The following is a 26,460-nucleotide window of genomic DNA, read 5'->3' as shown; positions in this document are numbered from 1 at the left end:
TCAGTATGCTGCGGAAGTCAAAAAAGCAAACAGAAGTTTAGGAATTATTAGGAAGGGAATGGTGAATAAAACAGAAAATGTCATAATGTCTCTGTATCGCTCCATAGTGAGTCCGCATCTTGAGTACTATGTACAGTTCTGGTCACTGCATCTCAAAAAAGTTATAGTTGCACTGGAGAAGGTACAGAGAAGGGCAACCAAAATGATAAAGGGGATTGAACAGCTCCCCTATGAGGAAAGGGATGTTCAGCTTGGAGAAGAGATGGCTGAGGAGGGATATGATCAAGGTCTTTAAAATCATAAGAGGTCTAGAATGGGTAGATGTGAATTGGTTATTTACACTTTTGGATAATGTTGGGCTTGGAGGTGGCTAGCGATTCCAATGCTTGGTGAAATTCTTTGACTGTGGCGGCCAAACCCGGTAGGGCCCTGGAGGTGGGAGACTCCGCCGAGTCCATGGTCTTGGCAACCTGTTGCGCTTGGAGGTGGACCCTTATCCTGGAGCAGTGGAGAACGGCTCCCTAGTAGGGACCAAGAAGCACCTGCCCCCAGGGGGCAGAGCACAGGAGGAGACAGAGGCTAGGATGAGCTTCACCACTGGAAGCCCGCGGTCCCCCCGGGTGGAGCCCGTAGGGACCCGGGCCGTTTGGACTTAGGTGGGCCTCGCAGGGTCTCCCAGAGAGGTAACAGAGAAGAGTGCCCACGAACAACAAGGGAGCGTGGTCGGACTCTAGGCTGTAGGTCTGGTGGAGCAAGGAAGACCAGAACAGCGTAGGCAGTGACAAGGCAAGGAACAGAGCCAGAATCAGGAGACGTCAATGGCAGCCGAGGTCAGAATCCAAGGATCAGTCCGAGGAGTAGACAACGAGGCAGGGGTCAGGTTCCAGAGGTCAGACGAGGTCACAAGGCAGGCAGAGGTCAGGATCCAGGCAGTGGACAGAATGGTCAAGGAACAGGCCGAGGTCAGTACCAGAGAGACAGTCCGAGGGTACTTCCTGGGGAGACAGGACAGACAGACGCTGGAACAGAAGGACGCTGGAACAGTAGGACGCTGGAACAAGGCTGGAACAAGACTGTGAACGCGGAGGCAACCTAGCACACATGCAGTGCCGACCCGATTGCCAAGGCAAGGAAGTGCAGGCAGGGACTTCCTTATATTGAACATTCAATCAGGGCGCGCCACAGAGCTAAGACCCACCCCTGGCCCTACAAGAGGCCGGGCGGTCCGCGCGTGCGTAGGGGCGTGGCCAGTGCAACTGGAGACACCGAACTCCGGCGTGAGGCCTGGTGTGCAGTGGAAGGCCCAGCGACCACCGCCGCGGGACACCGAGACCTGGAGGAGCTTGTGGCTGCCGCTGGGGAGGCCAACCCATGACCTGTAGAGGAGCTAGTGAGGTGAGCAGGCCCGTGCGCGGGCCAGGCGTGGACGGGGCGCGTAACAATAGAAGGACTAGGGGGCACTCCATGAAGTTAGCAGGAGGCACATTTAAAACTAATCGGAGAAAATTATTTTTCACTCAACGCACAATTAAGCTCTGGAATTTGTTGTGAGAGGATGTGGTAAAGTGCAGTTAGTATAGTTGGGTTTAAAAAAGGTTTGGATAAGTTCTTGGGGAGGAGAAGTAATTAACTGATATTAATCAAGCTGAGTTAGGGAATAGCCACTGCTATTACTGGCTTCAGTAGCATAGGGTCACCTTAGTGTTTTGGGTACTTGCCAGGTTCTTGTAACCTGGTTTGGCCACTGTTGGAAACAGGATGCTGGGCTTGATGGACCTTTGGTCTGCCCCAGTATGGCAATTTCTTATGTTCTTATGGATCTGCTAACAGATTCCCAAACATTCATAAAGCTGAACTGTCCCTATTTGTCAGAAACAGTCAATGGTTTCTAAGTAAATATTTTAGTTCTTTACAGTTTAGAACACATAATATTTTATCTTCTTGTGCCTCAGTTCTAATCCCTAACAAAATGTAAAAATACCATAAGTAAAACATTGTTGAACAACAAAAGAGACTTAAGGAATAAGAAGAAAAAGGAGTGAGAGAACTAGAGTCAAGAAACAAGTAAGTAGAGATATATGTAGGGTATTACTGATTCCTTCAGTCATCTGCCCAGTGGCCCAGCACTTGGTCCCATACTGGAAACGATGGTTGGCAAGTGGGAGGCAGATGGGTTGCACGTAGTCATTGAATATAGCTGGGTGAGACAGCTGCACCATGGCAATGTCATATCCCTCTGCCATTTTAATGTAAGCCCCATGGATGTTTATCTTCTGTATGCTCCTCTCTTCACTTCCAGTCCCATCTCCAAGCCGCACTGTCCAGTGGCTTGGCTCCTCAGATGAATCCTGCCTGATAGGAAAACAAACAATTAATCTACAAGTTCCCCTATATCTCCACTGGGTGATTGCACTGTGAGGAACCAGGTACAATAGATTAATAGTAATACTTTGAAGGCATAACAGAATGCCTACACGGTAATCCTGTTTGCTGATTGTTTACAGACTACAGTTGTAAAAATACACATGATATGATATAGCACTATCAGTAAATACACAAGCTATATGAATTATTTTGTCCATGCCCCACACATCTTCCAGTCTGTAAGCATGGGAAGGTTAAGTAACCTGCTGAAGATTGTATAATGAGAATGCAGATTGAGGGGAAACAGAAAGATGGAAATGGAATATGTATGTTTCAAAAGGACCAGGCCCTCCTCTACCCCATTTACTATTCGTATTCAAAAAGACTACTTAAATGTTATGTTGCGGAAGTGGACCCTTGGCCCGAGGTAGTGTTGGCGCTACCCATGGGGGAAGCTCCCACGGGTCCCCACCGTCGGGACCCGTGGGAGCTTCGCCATTACCAGCCCTCGTTCCCCGCAGGTTGAACCCTTGGGTATTGGGGCCGGCTGGACTTAGGCGGGCCTCTGCATGGTTGATCCCAGAGAGAGTGTCCAAGGCAAGGTGGCAGGGTGCCAGGAAGCAGTGGAGACGAGATCAGGTTCAAGCTGTGGTCAGGGCAGGCGGCTGAAGGCAAGGTTAGGTTCGAGCGAGGGTCAAGCCAAGGAATCCGTCCAAAGGGTAGCAAGAACAGGAATCTGGAACTGAAACACAAGGATTGGAACAGGAGCAGGTACTGGAGCAGGAACACGAACACAGGAACAGGTACTGGAACAGGAACCCAAACGAGCAGCAACTACGGTAAGCACACGATGGAAGCATGGAGACCTGTTGCCAAGGCAAGCTCTGAACGTCAGAGCTTGCCTTAAATAATCTCAGGCCGCTGACAACAACGGAAGGGCCAGCAGCCTTTGCCTGCTGCGGGCCCTTTAAATTAACAAGGAAGGCGCACGCGTGTGCCTAGAGAATCATGGGAGGGGAAGCAGACGGCAGCAGCGTCTCTGCCGTACCCCGAGGCATGCCGAGCTGCGAAGAGGCGAGGCGCACTGGAGGCACATCCTCCCCTCCACCGGAGAGCCGGGGCCCGCCCCTAGCCCAGCAGGTGAGGAAGGCTGGTCGCAAGCTCCATGGCCAGCCGGCACAACGGTACCCCTTCCTCAAAACCCCCTTCCTGAGGGTCTGAATGGCTGGGGCACCAACTGTCCAGTTCTTCGAAGCTCAAATGACCCTCCGGGTTAGAAATGGCAAGTTCCGTAGTCTGAGGTCCTGCTGAATGCAGGGGGGTAAATGTTTCAGAGTTGCTCCGAGCCACAACCGGGACCCCAGATGGGGTGAGGCCAATTTTGGCGCTCCTGTGGTCCCAACAGGTGGAGAGAGCTGAAGAGGGAGGTCTTCTCCTTTTTCTTGTTGCAGAAGGGCATGTAGACTCTGGATATCCTCTTCCTTGTAGGTCAAAAGGGATACAAATCCTTTCATGGCTCGCTTGTGTTCCTTTACAAAGACTTTGTGTTTGATCGTTCTCTGCGTTAGTTGTTCTTTCAGCTGTGTAAAGACAGCCCTAAGAATGTTCTTTTGGAGGGAACACGGGTTAGTCTGAGTCTCCTGAGACCTTTTACTTGGGAGAAAAGGGTTAGGGAGAGCGGTAGCCGCGATCAGCGACCGGGGAGACTACCAGTTCTAGACAAGATTCTGAGCACTGCGGCCCCCACTGGATCAGATTGACTATGGCCCAATCAAATTGCGGCTGATGCTTCTGCAACCATGGCAGGCCCAGGATAACTAGGTTCACGGCCTTAGGAAGGACATAGAAAGAGATGAGTTCTGAGTCATCAGGCCCAATTTTCAGCATAAGGGGCTGTGTAGTCCGAGTCACCAAACCGGGGAGGAAGTCTCCATGAACTGAGGAAAGAGCCAACAGTGGTGTCAAGGGACACATGGAGATTTGATACTGGTCCATGAGTTCCTGCTGAATAAAGTTTTCCCTGGTGCCGGAGTCCACTAGGACCTGGGTGGCAAAACAGGTGGGGGGTTGTTCCAAGGAGCCTGGCAATAGAAATAAAGGTGATGCCATAGCAAGTCCAAGGGTTTTTGATTCCGATGTCTCCCGGCGTGGGGTTATCTCCTTCCTTTCTGGAGACGGAGGCAGCAGGTGACCTGAGATCCCACAATAGAGGCAAAGGCCTAATTGGCAGTGACAAGACCTCTGTTATGATTCAGAAAGTGGACCCCTGTTCCGAGGTAGGGTCAGCGATACCAAAAAGGGAGTCAACCCTCTTCGGTCTCTACTGTCGGATGGCAAGGCCTGCTGATGTAGATGTTGGATGAAGGCTTCACCCTGGAAGCTCGTGATCCCCCTAGGAGGAGCCCGTAGGGACACGGCCGCTGGGACTTAGGAGACTCCCTGAAGACTGAAGATAGTCTGGATTCAGGCGCCTCCTGCAGGTCATAGGTTCCAGATGGCTGGTGCCTCCAGCAGGTCGTAATCAGTCCGGGAGTAGACATCGAAGGGTAGTCCAAAGCCGGTCCAAGGGTTGAAGTCCAGAGAGAGGTCGAGAGCCGGTCCAGGAGCAGACGGGAGAGTGGTCCAAAGCCAATCCAGGGGCACCACAAGAGAGTGGTCCGAAGCCAGTCCAGGAGCACCACAGGAGAGTGGTCCGAAGCCAGTCCAGGAGCAACACAGGAGAAGGGTCCAAAGCCAGTCCAAGTCAATACCAGAAAATCATCACCGCCGGTCCGAAGGTCAGAAGCCAAAGAATCAATCCAACGAAGTAGAGAAGCAGAAGCGGGATGAAGAGCAAATCCAGGAACACGGAACACAGGAACCAAGCACAGAGTCTCAATACCAAGGCAAGGTCTGAGTGTTAAACCTTGCCTTAAATACAGGAACCAGAGGGAGGAGTCCCAGGAGGAGCCATGACAATTTCCTGTCATGGCTCCTTTAAATATTCTCTTCATCCGCACTCGCGGCTCCTAGTAGAGGCAGAGGGGGAGGAGCCAGCCCGGCCGAGAGGAACCATGTGGCTGGGCTTGGCAGCGGCAGCAGCCAGGAGGAAGGCAAAAAAGAAGGCTGCCTGTCACAGCAGGAGCTCCTGACAAGCCCGACGCCTCGGGTAAGATTATCATTGCCTTGGCCACCGGCCCGACCCTGGTTGCGGCCCGCTACGGCCGGCGGCAATGACACCCGGCCCCGGTTGCGGGCCGCCGCAGCCGGCGGTCCTAACAGTACCCCCTCCTTTAGGCCTCCCCCTAGAAGGCTTGGGTTTTCCACTGGAACAGGAGCAGGTACTGGAGCAGGAACATGAACACAGGAACAGGTACTGGAACAGGACCACGTACGAGCAGCAACTAAGCACACGATGGAAGCATGGAGACCTGTTGCCAAGGCAAGCTCTGAACGTCAGAGCTTGCCTTAAATAATCCCAGGTCGCTGACAACAATGGAAGGGCCGGCAGCCTTTGCCTGCTGCGGGCCCTTTAAATTAGCAAGGAAGGAGCGTGCGCGGCTAGAGAACCACAGGAGGGGAAGCAGATGGCAGCAGCATCTCTGCCACTCCCCGAGGCAAGCCAGCAGCATACCGGGCCGCAAAGAGGTGAGCTGCACTGGAAACACCCCCTCCACTCCACTGGAGAGCCGGGGCCCGCCCCTGCCGTGGTGGCATGCAGGTGAGAAAGGCCAGTTGCAATTCTGTGGCCAGCCAACGCAACATGTTATATTTTTATACTGTCTTCCTAAAACAACAGTTGGACCCAAAACAGTTTACATCAAACAATAATCAATGCATCATAATAAAATACATCAATAAAATACAATAATGCATAACAAAACAATCCTAAAATATAAATACATCAGGAGTACAATACATTTCTCAAAGAGTTTATAGATTTATGAAATATTTTCTTGGATAAGGTAATATGGTTGCTATGCTAGTCCACTGGGATATCTGGAAATAAAGGTCAACAAATAGGTTGTAGTTGATAACTGATGAAGGGGGTATAGTATTCGGAAGCTAGTCACCAATATATTAAGTAAGACCTACAATGTATTCATTGAAATATTTTCTGAAATTAAAGATCCACAGGATGTCAGTGCTTGCCCACAAATAAACAGTAACATGATATCCAGGTTCTTGCACTGAAAAACTTGTAAGATAATCCTTGCACTCTTTCTTCAGTCTAAGAAATCACAATTATCTTGTAGTCTTATTGAAAGGGTTTCCATTCTCTCAACATTCTGCTACCTTGGTTTTAACCCTTTATGTTTATTTCATACTTTCTTTCTTCATGCTAAAAATGTTATTGAAAAGGATTCTGTACACTGTTTCTTAACCTTGAGAATTTACTGTTATCCCACAGTTTCATAGCAAAACACTCTGCATTCTCGGGGAATTGTGATATCACAGACATTGTAATATTGACATTACTGGGTGAACCCAGTGGAAAAATCCTGACACTTACCCAATGAAGCAGTGGGCAGCTGTGAGGACCCAATGCTCTGAAATCAGAGACCCCCCCACATTTGAGCTTGCCATGGAAATATAGGCTGGCCTGCCAGGGCCACTTGCCTGGCTGGATCCCAGTTCCAGTGGTATTAATTTTTAGGATTCCACATCCTGAAATAGAAAGGAGAAGTAAGGGATTTATGAAGGCATAATATTAACATAATTTCACTGAGGGAAGATGGAGATCCATGATCTAGTAAAGACAATGAGAATCGGACGATCAGAAGAAGCCCTTTATTTCAATGCCCGACTCTGGCCGAGTTTCGCTCATAGAGCTGCCTCAGGGGCAATTCAATTAGCAGGACTTAAAATATGCCTGCAGGGCTGCTGTCACACTGTCACAATATCATTAGTGTCTGCAAAACACTCTGACATTCCTTCTGCTAATTGAATTGCCCCTGAGGCAGCTCTATGAGCGAAACTCGGCCAGAGTCGGGCATTGAAATAAAGGGCTTCTTCTGATCGTCCGATTCTCATTGTCTTTACTGTATCACAGCCAACTGGATCGGCTTCCGATTTGTTTTTTGGATCCATGATCTAGGGCAGCAGTTCTCACACTATAGATCATAACCCCAAATGGTGTCACAAAATTATCAACTGGGGTTGCACATGCATCGCCATGGATTAAAAATATAATCCCAGAACACAGCTGCTTCCAAAACCAGCACCACATCATCCATCATGGCGCCAGCTAATATAAACAGTAAGCCAAATCTTGCTTCAGAAATCTTCATTTTTTTGAAGGGGTTAATAAACATGTGTATAAAGGTGAATCATTAGATGTAGTGTATTTGGATTTTCAGAAGGCGTTTGACAAAATCCCACATGAGAGGCTTCTAAGAAAACTAAAAAGTCATGGGATAGGAGGTGATGTCCTTTTGTGGATTGCAAACTGGTTAGAAGACAGGAAACAGAGAATAAGATTAAATGGTCAGTTTTCACAATGGAAAAAGGTAAACAGTGGAGTGCCTCAGGGATCTGTACTTGGACCGGTGCTTTTTAATATATTTATTAATGATCTGGACATGGGTACAACAAGTGAAGTGATCATTTATGTGGATGACACAAAATTATGCAGCGTAGTTAAATCGCAAGCGTATTGTGATGAAGTGCAGGAGGACCTTGCAAGACTGGAAAACTGGGCTTCCAAATGGCAGCTGAAATTTAACGTGGACAAGTGCAAGGTGATGCATATAGGGAAAAATAACCCTTGCTGTAGTTACACAATGTTAGGTTCTATCTTAGGAGTTACTACCCAGGAATGAGATCTAGGCGTCATAGTGGACAATACATTGAGATCGTCGGCTCAGTGTGCTGTGGCAATCAAAAAAGCAAACAATGTTAGGAATTATTAGGAAGGGAATGGTAAATAAACAGAGGATGTCATAATGCCTCTGTATCGCTCCATGGTGAGACCACATCTTGAATACTGTGTGCAGTTCTGGTTGCCGTATCTCAAAAAAGATATAGTTGCATTGGAGAAAGTGCAGAGAAGGGTGTCCAAAATGATAAGGGGCATGGAACGGCTCCCCTATGAAGTAAGGCTAAGGAAGTTAGGGCCGTTCAGTTTGGAGAAGAGATGATTGAGGGGGGATATGATAGAGGTCTACAAAATCAAGAAAGTTAATGTAAATCGGTTATTTACTCTCTCGGATAATAGAAGGACTAGGGGGCACTCCTTGAATTAGCAAGTTGCTCATTTAAAACAAATCAAAGAAAATTCTTTCTCAGCGCATAGTTGAGCTTTGGAATTCATTGCCAGTGGATGTGGTTACAGCAGTTAGTGTAACTGGGTTTAAAAAAGGTTTGATTAAATTCCTAGAAAAAAATATCCATAAACTGCTATTAATTAATAAGTAATAGTAGTTTAAGATTTATTTAATGTTTGGGTACTTGCTAGGTACTTGTGACTTGGATTGGCCACTGTTGGAAACAGGATACTGGGCTTGATGAACCCTTGGCTTGACCCATTATGGCAGTTCTTATGTTCCTCAAAGGCCACATGTGCTTTCTGACCAACAGGAAGAGTGCAGAGCAGGAAGTACAGTGAAATGATGCCAATGTCCAATAACAAATACAGCCACCTAATATCTGGCCTCATCTGCTGCTGACCTGGGCCCTAAAATGTATATTACCATTTCTAGCTAATATACCCGGCTACTCTTGCCACAACAATGCTGCCAGTCTAGACCTCAAGGCACACCATTGTTGCAGGCTTGTTCTGCATTGCTGCTGCTGCTGCTACGATCAACACAACTGCCAGCTTGGGCCAAAAATGTGCTGGTGTTGCAGGCCTGCTTCTTCTTCTGTTCCCTCTCCTGTGATCACTGCCTCTGCAGGCAAGGGTCAAAACTATCACCGCAGAGGAGGAAGGGCGAGCTCTCCTTGTCGCATTCCTGGCTGTGATTGGGCAGCAGCAGCTAGGCGAGTTTCAAATATAGGACTCACAGGGGCAGGGGAATCAGTGGAGGGCTGAAAGAGAAGTTGGTTGAGGTGGAAGGATCAGCAAGAGGGGATTTGAGAGGAGGGATGTTTGAGAGAAGGGATCAGTTCACGTGTGTTTGTGGAGGGAAGGATTTCAGAGGGGTGAATAGGCTGGAGAGGTGTTGGAGAGGAGAAATTGACTGGAAGAGAGGATTTCAGAAAAGGATCAACTGGAAGGGGAGGCTTGAGAGAGCTGGGTTGGTTGAGAGGGAGTGGCATGAGAGGGGGAGTGAGGGGATGGGGAGAAGGGAGTGAAAGAGTAGCTGGGGGGCAAGTTTGGAGGGAATGGGGGGTAGAGAATGTGGAGGGGATGGGGATTAGAGAGCGGGGATGACAAAGGTTTGGCTATGAAAGGTGAAAGGATGATAAAAAGGAATGATTGAAGGTTAAAAGCGAGAAGAAGATGAACCTGAAGGGGATGATTGAGAGATGATAAGCTAAGGGGGGGGGGGATGAGACAACAGGGGATGGTATTTTAAAAGGGGATCTGCTGTGAGAAAAGCTGGAAGGGGAGAGAAGGTGAGAGAGGGGGCAGGTAATGGGCAGGATGGAGAGAAAGAAACAAAATTAGTGAGAGAAAGGATGAAGGATATATGAAAAGGGATGGGATGGGGTGAGAGAGGATCAGCCGGGGATTGGAAGAGTCTTGGGAGTGTAAGAGGGGATCAGATGGAGGAGGTGAGAAAAAAGATCTCAGCTGAAAATGGGGGAGCTGGGAGAGGGGATCAGCTGTGGAGGGGAGGTTGAGAGGCAAGTGATTTTTGGAGTGGGGGGGATTTCTCTCCCTTCCCTTCCCCTTGCTAATTGTTTTAATTGTCATCTAGCATCATGTAACTTTTTAAGTGCTAAAACGGGATCACACTGCAAAATGTTTGAGAATCCCTGATTTAGGGATCCCACTGGCAGGGATCTACACTAGTTACTATAGTTATAAGCAGACACTATATTGCAATTTACTATGGGAAACTTCTGCGCAGAAAAATTTAAAATTCTATGCACAAAAATGCAAAATTCTGCATACTTTATAAATATGCACCCCTCCACCCACCCCCGCTCTCTCTCAGACACACACACGGGCACCCTCAATGCAATTCCTCTCTCTCACACAGGCTCACAAGCTTTCTTGCCTCTCAAGCTGGGCCACACCTTGGTCTTCTATGGCCGCGAGTGAGATGGGCTCCGCCTGTGAGCACCGGGCCTGCTGGTCTTCCCCACGAGCAGAATTCCAGATCAGAATAGACAATTGTACAGTTTGTTTTCCAGAAACACCCTCACTGAGCTTATTCATGTGTGTGACCCCAGAAAATAAGTCGTAATTGGGAGCCTGCTGCTGGATTAATGTAAGTACTTTAGTGTTTGTGACTTTACCGTCTTTGCTAATATCAGGGGTTTGACTTCAGAATCCAATTTTGGTGAAACAGCTGAATTACTTTAGCAAAAGAAACAGAAAAAGTAAAGAAAAACATTACAAAATTCTGTGTATTACAGGTTGTGTAGGTCTTTTGCAAGCCCTTCTAATGTGTTTTGCACTCACTGTTCTGAATCCATTTCTTGAAAGTGCATATATTCAGAAATCAAGTCTTGAAAAAAATTAGACCAGTTCCAACCAACTGTTCTTTGAGATGCATAAAGGAGCAGTTAAAAACAACTTAGAGTCAACTGGTGCTTCCTAGGTTACCCCTGAATGGCACTGAAACCGGTATATTACACTGGGCAACAAATTTTCACAAAATCATGTTACGGAAATGAAATTAGTCAATTCTTATACATTTCCATGTGCTAAACACGAATGTGACTGTGAAATGCAAAATTGGCTCTAGTTTTTTTGTAATATGCAATAAAATAATTACATCTTGAACTGTATGCCAATAGTAGGAGACCTATGGTTAATACCATTTGAAAAATGAAGTCATAGACTACGTCTTAGATTTCTATGCTTGTCTCTTGTACACCTGTTCGGGAGCATCTCTGCGGAGTGTCCAGCAGTAGTCAGCCAGCATGAATATTTCAAATGCTCACCCTTTCTGACTGGGCTTCATATAGTACACTGCTGACGTCAGCTTACTCAGCAGCAGCATGGCAGTAGAACTGCATTGCATCAGAAAATGATGTAATAAACTCTGGATGATGTGTGCATGATGGTATTATGCAATATGATGCAATATTACATCATTCTAGGCTTATTTACAGTCCTACTGGATAAATTTACATGACTAAACATAGAAAGTGAACTATATTAAATATCTTCAAAACGAGAGCCAATAAAAACTTTTCATGGTCATATTCGTGTTCAGCACATCAAGATACTACAGAGTAGGACCTTTTTAGGTCAGTAACACTTTCATTGTTGCCCAGTGTTATTAAAAGAGATGTATGATGGCCAGCTGATGTTTGTCGGGCTGCAATCTTCACTGCAAGTGAGATGGGCTGCAATCGCGGCCCTCAAGGCCTTTCTCCCAAGTTCTCTGCGAAAACCCTAAGTTCTGCGCAGGAGGAATGTTCTGTGCAAATTCTGCATTCCATAGTAGCGCAGAATTCCCCCAGGAGTACATCAGGCAAACATAAGTAAGTTGATAGATACATAGATTCTGTAGCTAGAGACAGGCAGACATCCATACTAAGTCAATTAAGAGTTTTGCAATGGTCACTTTTTTGAATTGGAAGCCTGCTGTGTATTGTAACAAAAATTTGATATGTAGGTGTTGTGAGGCCCGATAGCGATCGCACGCGATCGGGCCCCCCTACCTCCTCCGGCGGGCTTGTCCCGGGTCTCCCTTCCGGCGGTCCACGGCGCACGGGCCGCAGCGCAGCAATGGCTTCCCCCTGAGGAGCAGCGTCAGCAGGATCGCGGCTGACTCCGCCCCTTAAAGGGGTCAGGACGCGGAGTAGGGGCCAGCCCCGGAAGATGACGTCAGCCAAAGAGGGAGATTTAAACGCTGCTCAGTGAAGGACGGGTTGCCTTCACAAACAGGTCCCGTGGTTGTTGTGTTTGTGCTGTCGCGGTTCTTTCGACTCCTGCTTTGTTCTGACTTGCCTTTGCCTGCTGCCTGCCTGGACCCCGGATTGGACTCTGACTTGCCTTTGCCTGCTGCCTGGACCCCGGATTGGACTCTGACTTGCCTTTGCCTGCTGCCTGCCTGGACCCCGGATTGGACTCTGACTTGCCTTTGCCTGCTGCCTGCCTGGACCCCGGATTGGACTCTGACTTGCCTTTGTCTGCTGCCTGCCTGGACCCCGGATTGGACTCTGACTTGCCTTTGCCTGCTGCCTGCCTAGACTCTGGATTGGACTTCACGCTGTCTTGGCTGCCATCCGTTGTGACCCCTGCCTGGAATCTGGACTGTGTGTCTATTTATCTTTGGCCTGTACCCAGATCACGCTGTGGCCTAAGTGAAGGGTACTGAGGGGTTGGCTGTTCCGGGATTTCCACCTTCCAGAGGCGAAGGTCACCAAGTTTCCTCAGGTGGGTGTCCTCTCGCTCCGGGTCTAGGGTCCACTAACATAACAGTAGGTGCATTAGGTAGAATAGAACTGTAAGCCTCAGGGGGAGTCACGGGAGAGGTGACCCAAGTAAGTACACAACCTTAGATATGTCCCTACCCATCTCTGTGATACCATTGCTCTGAACGGTCCCCAACACACCTGGGTTCTTGGTACTAATAAGGTCATCGCACTTTCCATCATCAACAGTCTCAGGCACCTCCGCAGTCTGCTGGGCAAAGGACACCTCTGTGTTCACCTGGGCCTGGATCCAGTCTGCGAAGCTCGTCAACTCAGTCAGAAGGACAGGGCTGTTGGGGAGATGGCAGTCGAGGGAAAAACTAATCAACCCCACTTGAAACCAGATGCCATCCTCATTGCACACCATTGGACCACCAGAGTCTCCCTGGAACAATAAAGCAGAAAAGCAAATGAGAGGACACTGGGAGGACAGTTTTCAAGGAGATTTTAATCGGGTAACTAAATAGTTGCCTGGCTATATCGTCCTGATGAAAAGTGGCACCCTCAAAGTGGCTAAAAGTCACTGTTAGGGTTGGGGCTTAAAAGGAAAAGTCAGCACCAGTCCTTTTGCTTGATTCTATTGCTGTACTTTATTGATAATGTTACATTTATTTATTTATTTATTTATTTAACATTTCTTTTATACCGATATCCGTTCGCACATCGTATCGGTTCACAGTGAACAAAAAACCATTGGGCAGTGCCCGTACATTTAACATATAACAGATAACATAATATAATATGATGAACTAGGCAACATATAAATAAATTTTTGGGAGGAGCCCTTACATATAACAGGCATCATTGGGTAGATGCTATGGAATATAACTATAACTATATACATGAAAGTGCAAAGTACAAAATCATCAGACGTAAAGGCGTTCATACCAAGATATCAGTATAACATTCATAGGGGGGTTTTATGTAATAGGGGGTGAAATGGAGTAGGCTTGCTGAAAGAGCCATGTTTTAAGTTTCTTTTTGAAAGTGGGGGTATAGGTCTCTATGCGGATATCATGGGGCAGTGAGTTCCATATGGTGGGGCCGGCAAGAGAAAAGGCTCTGTTAATAGTGGAGGAGAGTTTAAAAGATTTAATAGATTGGGCACGGAGTGTTCCTTGAAGAGCTGGGCGTGTAGGTCTCTTGGAGGTACGAGGTAAGAGGGGGGGGTTAAGCCAGTTGAGGTTGGAATTTATGTATGATCGAGAGTGTTTTATAAAGAATTCGTGACTGTATAGGGAGCCAGTGTAGTTCAATAAGTGTGGGGGTGATGTGATCTCTTTTCTTTGTGTTTGACAATATCCGAGCGGCGGCATTTTGTAGGAGTTGAAGTGGCTTAGTGTGTGTTGCAGGAATGCCAAGTAAGAGCGCATTACAATAGTCAATCTTCGATAAAATAATAGCTTGGAGGACTGTACGGAAATCATTGAAGTGTAGTAGGGGTCTGAGTTTCTTTATTGTTTGGAGTTTAAAATAGCAGTCTTTTATGATGGATTTGATGAATGGTTTAAATGAGAGGTGATTATAAATAATAATAACTCCTAAGTTGCGAGTGTGCGATGGGAAGTTGGTAGCAATTAACATAGATTAATTGCATTATATTAAAGTGTACAACGTGCTAAAAAATGAGGGTTTAACACGTTGATTAACTCATTTATATATGTGATTATTTCTTACATTACTATCACACCTCTGCAACTGATGCGCAATGTTAACAGTCCATGGCTACGATCAATTCTGCATTTTTATGTTCCTTCACGAGCCCTAAGATCTAGAACTCAACATTTGCTTGAAGTGCCCTCTCCCAGACTCACCAGATTGACCGTCACCCACAATCATGCCTTTACTATTGCAGGCCCAACGATATGGAACTCCAATCCATCTTTTATCAGATCTATATCCAATGCTAAGTACTTCAAGAAAGCCCTGAAAAGTTATTTATTTATTCAAGCATACCATAACCAGAACATGTCCTAATCAGTTTCAGGTCTAATAAGGTTTCTCCAAGAATATTTTAACCGTCCAGATATATGTTTCAGCTTAGCCTTATAATTTAGGCTTTATAGATCCCTTTAGATTTTTGTTTTGCTTTTGTATGTACTTTTTAATTCTCCTTTGATAGACCATCTCCCTCAACAGCTCCAGGAGGACTTCCTGAAGATTGCTCAGCAGGGTTTGGTGAGTGACGGTCCGCTTATGATGTCTTTGAGATGGTGGTGAGAGTAGCCACAGTGGGCATCGGTCCTTGCCACACGGCTTGGCTGCGCACCTCCGTTCTCCACCCGGAAGTGCAAGACCACATAGCAGACTTGCCCTGAACCAGGGAGAATCTCTTTGGAGATAAAATTAAGGAGGCAGTGGCACAGCTGAAAGATTATCATGAGACCCTCCAGCATCTTTCAGCCAGCACCTCAGACCAACAGTCCTCTGGCAAGAAATCCTCACGTCAGGGGCCTAGATGCCCTTTTTACTGCCCGAGGAAGTACTACCCTCCGGCAGGTAGAGCACGGTCTCAGCAGACTGGGCCCAGGACTCACCCTAGACAGCCACATACTCCTCAGCCGAGTCTTGCCACTGGATTTTGACTGGTTGTGAGGGAGCTTAAGCCAGTCACCTGTACCCTTGATGGCGGACCATCCAGTTGGAGGCCGGCTATAGTTCTTTGCAGACTGTTAGCTGGTCGTCACCTCGGACCTGTGGGTCCTGTCCATTGTCCGTCAGGGGTACAGGTTGAATTTCCAAGAGGTCCCTCCAGACTCTCCCCATGCCCCTCTTGAGGGTTCTCAGTGAGTCAAGAAATACTTTTGAAGGAGCTCTCCGCTCTCACAATGGCCAGAGCCGTCTAACCCATTCCGCCTAGACAGCAAGGAAGTGGCTTCTATTCCAGATATTTCCTCATTCCAAAGAGAACAGGGGGCCTTGAACAAGTTCCTCAAATGGGAAAAGTTCAAGATTGTCTCGTTGGGTGCCTTGATTCTTCTCCTGCAGAGGGGAGACTGGCTTTGCTCCCTCGATATAAAAGATGCGTACACTCACATCGAAATTTCCTGTGTTCACTGGAAATACTTACGATTTGTGGTGGGCGAAAGACATTTTCAATACCGGGTGCTGCCCTTCAGACTGGCATCTACACCCCATGTCTTCACAAAGTGCCTAGCAGTGGCGAGGGCTTATCTGAGGAGGCTGCGAGTGCAGATTTTTCCCTACCTGAATGACTTGCTCATCAAGAGTGCCTCCAGGCAGGGAGCATTGCAGTCCTTACACTCCACCATTCAGGTCTTGGAGACCTTGAGCTTTCTGGTCAACTACCTGAAGTTCCAGCTAGTCCCATCACTGCAACTGAACTTCATTGGTGCCAAGTTCGACATGGCTCAGGCTCAGACGTTCTTACCCTGGGATTGAGCGCTCACCTTGGTGTCCCTTGAAGGAGCGATTTCTCAGAGTTGCCATCTCTCTGCGCACCACATGTTGCACCTGTTAGGACACATGGCTGTGTCCATCCATGTTACTCCCTTTGCTCATTTGCACATGTGCAGGGTGCAGTGGACCCTGTGGTCCCAGTGACGCCAGACCACCCAGGACCTTTGGGTATGCATCAGGATCACTCCGCCACTTTGGAGCTCCTTGTCATGGTGGGAGAATCTATCCAACTTGGAGGTAGGCGTACCTTATCAGGATTCCCCTGCTCAGGTTGTAATTACCACAGATACTTCCCACCTGGGCTGGGGTGCCCATGTTGGAGGTTTCCGCACCCAGGGTCAATGGTCAGCACAGGAAGCACAGTGTCAGATCAACTTCCTGGAGCTCCGGACGATCGGATACACGCTTTGGGCATTTCGAGATCACCTGGCCAACAAGGTGGTCCTCATCCAGACCAAAAATCAGATGGTGGTGTGGTTCCTCAACAAACAGGGAGGCACGAGATCATTCCTCCTTTGTAAGGAGGCAGTCCAGATCTGGTCGAGGGCTCTATCCTAGGGCATCCTACTTCATGTCATTTACTTGCTGGGCAGGAGAATGTGCTAGGGAATGACCTGAGTTGTTCCTTCTGGCTGCATGCGTAGTCCCTGAAGCAGGAGGTTGTGAATCAGATCTTCCATCTTTGGAGGACCCCATAAATGAATCTTTTTGTTTCACCCTACAACAGGAAGGTAAATCAGTTTTGCTCCCTATCCAAGGGGAACAGCAATCCAGCATCAGACGCCTTTGCCCGCCATTGGGGCACGGACCTCTTGTATGCCTACCCTCCGCTTCCACTAATGTCAAAGACTCTCTTAAAGCTTCAACAGGACCGGGGGACCATGATTCTCATTGTGCCTTACTGGCCGAGACAGATCTGGTACCCACTCCCGAAGGATCTCTCCCTGCAAGAACCGATCAGTCTGGGAACCTCCCCAGACCTCATCACGCCGATTGGCACAGACTGCGCCATCTCAACCTCCAGGCCTTATCTCTCATGTCTTGGATGTTGAAAGTATGACCTTACAGTCCCTGGACCTCTCAGAGGGCATATTTCGGGTCCTGGTGGAGTCCAGGAAGCCTTCCACTAGAAAGTCTTAGAGCCTAAAGTAGAAGAGATTCTCCCTTTGGTGTGAGAGCCACGGCTTGGACCCGTTTTCTTGCCCCACATCTAAACTGTTGAATTATCTGCTGCACCTCTCAGAGGCTGGCCTGAAGGCCAACTCTGTCAGAGTACATCTTTGTGCTACTGGGGCCTACCACCAAGGGGTGGATGGTTTGCCCGTTTTGCTGCAGCCTATCGTGGGTCGCTTTATGTGCAGTCTGCATCAGCTGAAGCCTCCCCTCAGACCCCCAGCGGTTTCCTGGGAACTTAACTTCTTGTTCCAGCTTATGAAGGCTCCCTTTGTGCCTTTGTGCTCCTGTGACCTGAAGTTCATAACCTGGAAGGTCATCTTCCTGGTGGTGGTCACATCATCTCACAGAGTCAGCGAACTTGAGGCCTTGGTGTTGTATCCACCTTACAAAAGGTTCTTCCACGATAGGGTGGTCCTCCGTACACACCCTAAGCTCCAGTCTAAGGTGGTGATGGATTTCCTTCTGAACCAATCAATCGTCCTACCCACCTTTTTTCCAAAGCCTCATTCACACCAGGGCAAACAGGCTCTGGACAGTTTGGATTGCAAGAGAAACTTAGCCTTCTGCCTGGAGTGGACAATAGCCATAGGCAGTCCACGCAACTCTTTATCTCCTTTGACAGGAACAGATTGGGAATTGCGGTTGCCAACTGGCTAGCAGATTGCATCTCCTTCTGCTACATTCAGGCGGGACTGCAGCTTGGAGTCCATGTCAAGGCTCATTCTTCCAAGCCATGGCAACGTCAGTGGCCCACTTACGAGCAGTCCCTGTGGATGAGGTCTACAAGGCTGCAACATGGAGTTCCTTACATGTAAGGAAATCAGCAAAGAAATCAGGAAATAAAGATCAATATATCATTTTGGGTAATTCATTAGTAAACAGTAGGAAGCATCATCGCATTAGTTAGAACTCAAATATCAAATGGAACTTGCGCTTCTGGGTGATCTTACTTATAACTTGATTGCGCTTCTAACCAATAACATCTTTATTTATTATCAGCAACTCTACAGATTTAGTAACATCATCAATAATAATTTAGAAGCTGCAAGAAGTCTCCAGCATCTTGTTAAGGAAAGTCTGGTTCCACATACTGCTGTACTTGCATTTGCAATAGGCACATTACTGTAGGAATTCAAACCACACCAGTCCTCTGGATCAGGACTAGGGCAAGAGTATTTGGGTCCCTAGGCAAACCTTCAGTCTTGCATCCCCTTCCACCAAATTACCTATTGGTCGCAGCTCCATCAGTGCTCCCTCCTACCTGCAGCAGGTGCTTTAGCATAGTGCTCATTTTTTTAGTTGTATTAACTCTTGGACAGCACCTTTCTGAGCCTTGTGCTGGTGGGAGTTTCCTGCCCCCATCCCCCCCAAAAATATTTTGATGCTCTAGGCAACAACCTAGTTTGCCTAATGGAAGTACCAGCTCTGCTCTGGATACAACATAGAAGGGGTTTGTTGCAATTGGTAGTCTACACTGCACTTACCTCCAGTCCCAAGCCCAAAGTGACACCTTCTAATGCCAGCGTAGGCACTCAAATGGAAACGTGGCAGGCCACCATGCTCAACCTGCCTCCAATGCCCTACTTCCTCCGGGCCTACCTAAGGCACATGCAAGCCTGACATTGCTTCTCTTAAAGGGCCTGCAGCGGGGAAAATGCCAATGGCGCCTTATAATGACATCACCAACAAGGCCAGCTCAGCAGCACCTTCTTGCCTCGGCAATAAGTTGACTACTGTTTAGTAAAACAAGTTGCCTCAACATTATTGGTCTTTGTTCCTGAGTTCCTGATCTTCTTTCCTGAGTTCTTGGTATTCTTGTCTTCATCTTGTGGTCAGTCTTCTGTTCTTCAGTGTCCTCTCCTGCCCACCTGAGCTGTTCCTCATCTCCTCTCCTCCCTACCAATCTATCCATCCCAATTTCCCTCAGACAGATCTTTGGTTTTCATTTCAGCTTTGACACTCGTCTAACGATTGAACTCCGTCTGCCACTGACTATTGCCTGACTCACGACCATGCCTGAACTCCGCCAGCCACTGACCACTACCTGACTCTTGACCATGCCTGAATGCTGCCTGCCTTGACCGCCTCCTGTCTCCAAGTACGCCTGTAACCAGCCTACCCCAGACCTTGGTCTGTGACCCGATCTTCTCCATGAATCTCCAGTTGGTCAGCAGAGGTCCTCACCTAAGACCTGCCAACCCCGGCACCTGAGGGCTCAACCTAAGGGGAATGAGGCTGGTATAACTGAAGCTCCAGTTGGGCCTCTGCCACAGCCAGCTGTGCCTGCCAATGGTGGGGACCTGCAAGGCTCCTTCCTGCAAATTGTGACAATTCCCCCTCGGCCCAAGGGTCTACGCCAACAACAGGGTTAAAGCATGAGGTTAAGTGAACTGTTGTGAAGTTGCAGGTCTTATGGCGAGTATGAATAACTCACATTTTCTCATTATTGTGGTGTCGGCAAGTGACTCTAAAGCCCCACTATATACCTATAATCCCCTCACAATGTAACAGTATTCAGAGATCATAAATACAGCTAAGAAGAATCAACATGTCATGAGAAGGGCCCATATTGCTCCTGTTCATTGCATTATGCCTCTAGTATAGCTGAAAAGGGTAATACTGGACTCTTGTACTCACCCAGCAGGGCCCTCTAATCCCATCCATGTTGTTCCCACAGACGATGCCCCACTGTGCTGGACTGGCCAGCTGAAGCTTGTCGTATGAGTTGTAAATACAGTTACAAGTTTTCCTTCCAATGAGGGTCATGTCAACCTTCTGCAGGAGACGTGAGGAGGAGGAATTGGCAGCTGTAAATGCAGGAAAGAGAAAGTGTCAAGCCTTGGGTCTCTTGTGCGCTATTTTGACATAGCTGGTTTTCTATAACAATCACTTTTCTCCAGCCGTAACGAGGTAACGCAAGAGAGAATGCTTAACCTTTGGTTACTTAGGAAATGGGACCCATTTAAACAAATGCATACTGGGAAAGGATAGTTGTTCCTAGGACATACACATAAATTCCTTTTCTATGTCAATAGAGGAAATCTCCACCAAATGCTCAAACAGGAGTGCTTAGGATAAAATAAAAGGTTGGTGAATGCATGAAATGACCTTCTAGTGGAGGTGATGGAGGGAAAACCAGTAGTAGAATTAAAAAGGGCATGCAATAAGCACAATAGATCTTTAGTTGTGAAGGAAAAGCCATAAATCAACTGAGGTCTAATGTCTGGCATTGTACAAGGAAGCACACTAAATGTGCTTTATGATACTTATTTGCTGCTATATAATATTCTAACACTCCTATATTTAAAGATAACTGAGTGCCCAAATTTGGAATAATTAAGGACTGAAAATAGGTGCCTCACTAACTTTAAGAGCCTACAACTGAAGCACTTAAACTTATTATCTAGTGCTGAAACAGCACTAGGTGGCAAAATGCTCTCCCTCCACCCCCCTCCCCCCAACTGTAGAAAAAATCACTCACAGTGCTGTTAGCCCCTTGATCCCACCTGTAATTTAAAATGTTGTGCTAGCGAGAGCCTTTAGCCCTCTCAGCATCTCCTCTGGCTCCCAGCATTTCTAAAATTTTAAGCTGCAAGGGACCACCAGTCCCCTGGCATCTCCTATTCTTCCCATGACCTCAAAATGAAAAGCCATCAGAGGCTGCCATTCTTCCACCCGCAACACCACCTATTCCTTCTGTAACCTCAATATGAAAAACCAGAGGGAGCCACCAGTTCTCTGGCATCTCCCATCTTTCCCAAGACCCAAAAATGTCAAACTGGGCAGAGCCACCAGCATCTCCCCTCCCACCCACAGTTGTACTAACATATGATGCAGCCATCCCACTTGCCCAATTCAGAATGCCCTGCACCCTGATCTACCTCTCCTCGTTTTCTAGAATTCGCCCCAAAGATTGCAAAGTTTAGCCGGGAAGACAGATGTTTACGTTCTCCTGGCTGGGTATCCAGATGTTTATGTTCTCCTGGCTGGGTATCCAGCACACCTATCAATGCTTAGACGCGGGGAGACCTGCCCTTCCGATGGCTTCTAGTGTTGCTCTGACAGCAGCACTGATATAATGTACGTTACAAGAGTTGCTGTCAGAACAACACTGGGTACCTAGCTGGGAAGATTTAAAACATGTGTCCTTCCAACTGGACATAGGAATCTAGGGAGCGGGATGGGAGAGAGATGGGGCTGGGTCATTTCCGCCCTGCTATGTGGACTTGGGGCTGGTGGTGCTGCACATTAGAGTAACTTCAGGAGAGGTGGGGGGGAGAGGCTGGTGACTCCCCTCCAACTTGCCATTTTCAGGCCATGGGAGGGGGCAGGGACATCAGGGAGCTGGCGACTCCCTCCGGTTTTTCATTTTCATGTTGCAGGAGGGAGGGATTTTGCAAGGAGGGCTGAAGGCTTCCTATTGGCTTTTTATTTTGAGGTTGCAGGAAGGATGGGGAGATACTGGGCGGGCTGTTGGGCCCTCCCCACCAGCTTCACTTTTATATGCCGCACGAGTGGGGGATTTTTCTGAGTGGCGCTGATAGCCTTTGCCCTTACTATGTCACAGGGGCTACCGGTGCCATTGGTCAGCCCCTGTCACATGGTAGGAGCACAAGATGGCGCCGACCAATGGCACCGGTAGCCCCTGTGACATAGTAAGGGCAAAGGCTATCGGTGCCATTTTGATTACTGGCAGCTGACGGCCGAGTGCAGGAGGTCGCTCCCGGACCCCCGCTGGACCACCAGGGACTTTTGGCAAGCCTTGTGGGGGTCAAGATCCAAGACTTGCCAAAAGTCCCTGGTGGTCCAGCGGAGGTCCGGGAGCGATCTCCTGCACTCGGGCCGTCGGCTGCCGGTAATCAAAATGGCACCGATAGCCTTTGCCCATACTATGTCACAGGGGTTACTGGTGCCATTGGTCAGCCCTGTCACATGGAACACAAGATGGCGCCGGCCATCCATTGCTCCTACCATGTGACTGGGGCCGACCAATGGCACTGGTAGCCCCTGTGACATAGTAAGGTCAAAGGCTATTAGCGCCATTCTGAATACCAACAGCTGAAGGCGTGAGTGCAGGAGATGACTCCTGGACCCCCGCTGGACCACCAGGGAGTTTTGGTAAGTCTTGGGGGGGTCAGGAGGGTGGGGGGTTGTAGTTAATTCAATTTTAGTTGGGAAATGAATAAGAATGAACGCATGAACGTATCAGGGGCCCCGTTTGCCGAATGCAATATATCTGGCCCCCCCCCCCCCCGACAAATATGAATACCGAATGCAACATATGGCGACCCTCTACCTTTTATATGGCTATCCCTACCTTTTATCATCTTGATTGCCCTTCTCTGTACCTCTTCTAATTCTGTTATATCTTTTTTGAGATGTGGTGACCAGAACTGTACACAATACTCAAGGTGGGTTCACACCATGGAGCAATGCAGAGGCATTATGATATTCTCTGTTTTATTCTCCATTCCTTGCCTAATAATTCCTAGCATTCTATTTGCTTACTTGGCAGAGGAGCCCACTGAGCAGAGGATTTCAACATATCCACGATGATGCCTAGATCATTTCCTGAGTCGTGATTCTTAATGTGGAACCTTGCATTGTGTAGCTATATAAGTTTTTTCTTCCCTATGTGTATCACTTTGCATTTGTCTACATTAAATGTTATCTACCATTTGCATGCCCAGTCTCCCAGTCTTGCAAGGTTCTCTTGCAATTTCTCACAATCATCTTGTGAATTTACAAAGTTGAATAATTTTGTGTCATCTGCATATTTGATTACTTCACTTGTTTCCATTTCCAGGTCATTTATATATATGTTAAAAAGCAGTGGTCCCAGAACAGATCCATAGGGTACACCATTATTCACCTTTCTTCATTGAGAAAATTGACCATTTAGCCCTACTCTCTGTCTTCTATCTTTTAACCAGTTCCCAATCCACAATAGGACATTGCTTCATTTCCTATGACTTTTTAATTTGCTCAGAAGTCTCTCATGAGGAACTTTGTCAAATGCTTTCTGGAAATCCAGATACTCTATATCAACTGGCTCTCCTTTATCCACATGTTGTTTACACCTTCAAAAAATGTAGCAGATTGGTGTGGCAAGACTTCCCTTGGCTAAACCATGTTGGCTTTGTCCCATTAAACTATGCCTATCTATATGTTCAGTAATTTTGTTCTTTATGATAATTTCTACCATTTTATCCTGCACTGACGTCAGGCTCACAGTTCTGTAGTTTTCTGGATCACACCTGAAACTCATTTTAAAAATTGGCATTATGTTGGCAACCCTCCAATCTTCAGGTACCAGCATAGATGATTCTAAAGATATTTACAGATTACTAATAGTATGTCTGCAATTTCATTTTTTCAGTTCATTCCACACACTGGGATATATACCATCTGGTCCAGGTGATTTGCTAGTCTTTAGTTTGTCAATTTGCCTTATAATATCTTCCATGTTCACTGAAATTTATTTCAGTGCCTCTAAATTGTCACCTTTATAATTTCTGGCTTGGGTATCTCCTTTGTATCTTCCTCAGTAAAGACTGAAGCAAAGAATTAATTTAGTCTCTCTACTAAGGCCGTGTCTTCCCTAAATGCCCTTTTTACCCCTTGATCATCTGGTTGTTGTTGCGGTGGAGGTGGACCCTTGGGCCGAGGTTGCGTTGACCAACCCTTAGGAGGGATCCTACAGGTCCCCACCGTTGGCAGGCAGAGAGGGCTTATGTATGGAGGCCAGCTGGTGCTTCACCAATAACAGCCCTTGTTCCCCGCGGGTTGAGCCTTTGGATACCGGGGCCAGCTGGACTTAGGTGGGGACTTAAGTCCGTATGTCGTCATCGATGGAAGGATCAAGGTCAGCCCAGAGGCAACAGCAGCCAAAGGTAAAAGTCTATACTGGATGAGGCGGAGTCCTGGAGACCCGGGCGTCAATAGAACCAAAGTCAGACAGGGGGCGCCCGAGCAAGAACAGGCTGAAGCCTGAATAGGCCAAGTCCAGGATTTAGACTGAAGAGGCGTTGTTGAGCAAGCTGGAATCAGGATTGGCGGCGATCTAGGAGCAGTGGCAAGCAAGGCTGAGATCTGGATAAGGAGAGAGTCGAAAGTATAGTTGGACAAAGCAGAGGTCTGGGTCTGGAGAAAGGCAACAGAGTAATCAGGCGATGCAGAGGTCTGGGTCTGGAGAGGCAACGGCATGGTCAGGCAAAGCAGAGGTCAAAGTCCAAGAAGGCAACCAGAGGATAGGTTGAAGATCAGGAACACAGGAACGAGGAAATCAGGAACAGGAGTCAGTGAGGATCAGGAACCAGGAACGAGGAGTATCACAGGAGGCAGCGAGTACTCGACCAGCGAGGAGACCTGTTGCAAAGGTAATGCTAGGGAGTGGATCCCGGGCTTAAGTACCGGAGCTCCGCTGATGTCATCATCCGGGGCTGCGGCTCAGTTCCTGCCGCGGGCCCTACTTAAGACACAGTGATGCCCCCTCACGTGCCTAGGGAGGGGCGCGCACTGAGTGGCGGAGTCTCTCCATGGACCATGCGGAGAGGCCTGACGCGGAGTCCCAGAATATGTAGCTGAGCTGGAGGCACCAGGGGCGGCCCAAGGACGGAGTTGATGGCCCACCGCCGCCAGGGATGATGGACCAGGCACTGAATTCACTTGAGAGAGGTAAGAGGGCTGGGCAGCGAGTCTGCCGCAGCCAGTATGCGTAACAGTTGTCCAACTGACTCCTTTACAGGCTATCTGTTTTAAATGTACCTGAAAAAGTTTTTTGTTGAGTTTTTGCTTCCATGGCCAGCTTCTTTTCAAATTCCCTCATTGCCTTTCTCATCAGTGCTTTACATCTAATTTGCCAGTGCTTATGCTGTTTCCTGTTTCCTTCATTTGGATCCCTTTTTCTTTTTTTGGAAAGATGTTCTTTTAGTTATAATAGCCTCTCTCATCTCACCTTTCAACCATGCCGGTAGTTATTTAGCTTTCTTTCCACTTTTTGTAAATCTATTAGGTTAGTCCAATAGAAAGGTATCACTTTATATTTTTCTGTTTTTATTTCTAAATATTCAGTGAAGTGGTGAGTAGATAAATTTATCCAAATAAAGTTACCCAGATAAATTAAAACTGGATAGTCATTGGAACATACCTCGATAAGTTTTTGGCTGAATATCCAGTTATACAGTAAGTTATCCAGGTAACTTTACTAGGATAACTTTAGGCAAGCTCTTTGTGTGGACCAACTTGGTCGCACAAATTTAGCTGAATAATGCTAATATGGCACTATCCAGCCAAAAATGTTAGTCTACCCTCCCTACTCCTCCAGCTCCAACCCCATTTTATCATGGTACCTCTGTGCACACTAAAAGAATGAATTTTCAAAAATTGTGCATGGAAAAGATAGCACTTACATGTATAACAGAATATACATGAGTTTATGCTATTTTAAAACCCTAAAGTTACATGTGTAAATCAGGGTCCATGAATAAATTTACACATGTAAAAAAAGGGCAGAATGAAGCATTTCAGGGAGGGGCCATATTTAACACAACTAATTTGTTGGTTTATAAGCAGAACATAAGAACATGCCATACTGGGTCAGACCAAGGGTCCATCAAGCCCAGCATCCTGATTCCAACAGTGGCCAATCCAGGCCATAAGAACCTGGCAAGTACCCAAAAACTAAGTCTATTCCATGTTACTGTTGCTAGTAATAGCAGTGGCTATTTTCTAAGTCAACTTAATTAATAGCAGGTAATGGACTTCTCCTCCAAGAACTTATCCAATCCTTTTTTAAACACAGCTATACTAACTGCACTAATCACATCCTCTGGCAACAAATTCCAGAGTTTAATTGTGTGTTGAGTGAAAAAGAACTTTCTCCAATTAGTTTTAAATGTGCCACATGCTAACTTCATGGAGTGCCCCCTAGTCTTTCTATTATCTGAAAGAGTAAATAACCGATTCACATCTACCCAT

The 26,460-nt window shown here is 47.3% G+C and overlaps 1 protein-coding gene across 1 annotated transcript in view; it reads right to left on the bottom strand.

The window, feature by feature from the left end:
- PRSS53 (serine protease 53) overlaps positions 1 to 26,460 on the bottom strand; it is a 55,321-nt gene that overhangs the window by 9,030 nt on the left and 19,831 nt on the right. The window contains 5 exon segments of the mRNA XM_029607944.1: positions 2,093 to 2,352; positions 6,857 to 6,912; positions 6,914 to 7,011; positions 13,027 to 13,270; positions 20,119 to 20,288. Coding sequence (XP_029463804.1) covers positions 2,093 to 2,352; positions 6,857 to 6,912; positions 6,914 to 7,011; positions 13,027 to 13,270; positions 20,119 to 20,288 — 828 coding nt within the window.

The sequence above is a fragment of the Rhinatrema bivittatum genome, chromosome 6, assembly GCF_901001135.1.
Source record: "Rhinatrema bivittatum chromosome 6, aRhiBiv1.1, whole genome shotgun sequence".
NCBI lineage: Eukaryota > Metazoa > Chordata > Amphibia > Gymnophiona > Rhinatrematidae > Rhinatrema > Rhinatrema bivittatum.
Note: the sequence above shows the minus strand (reverse complement) of the source record. Positions and strands in the feature narration are given on the sequence as shown.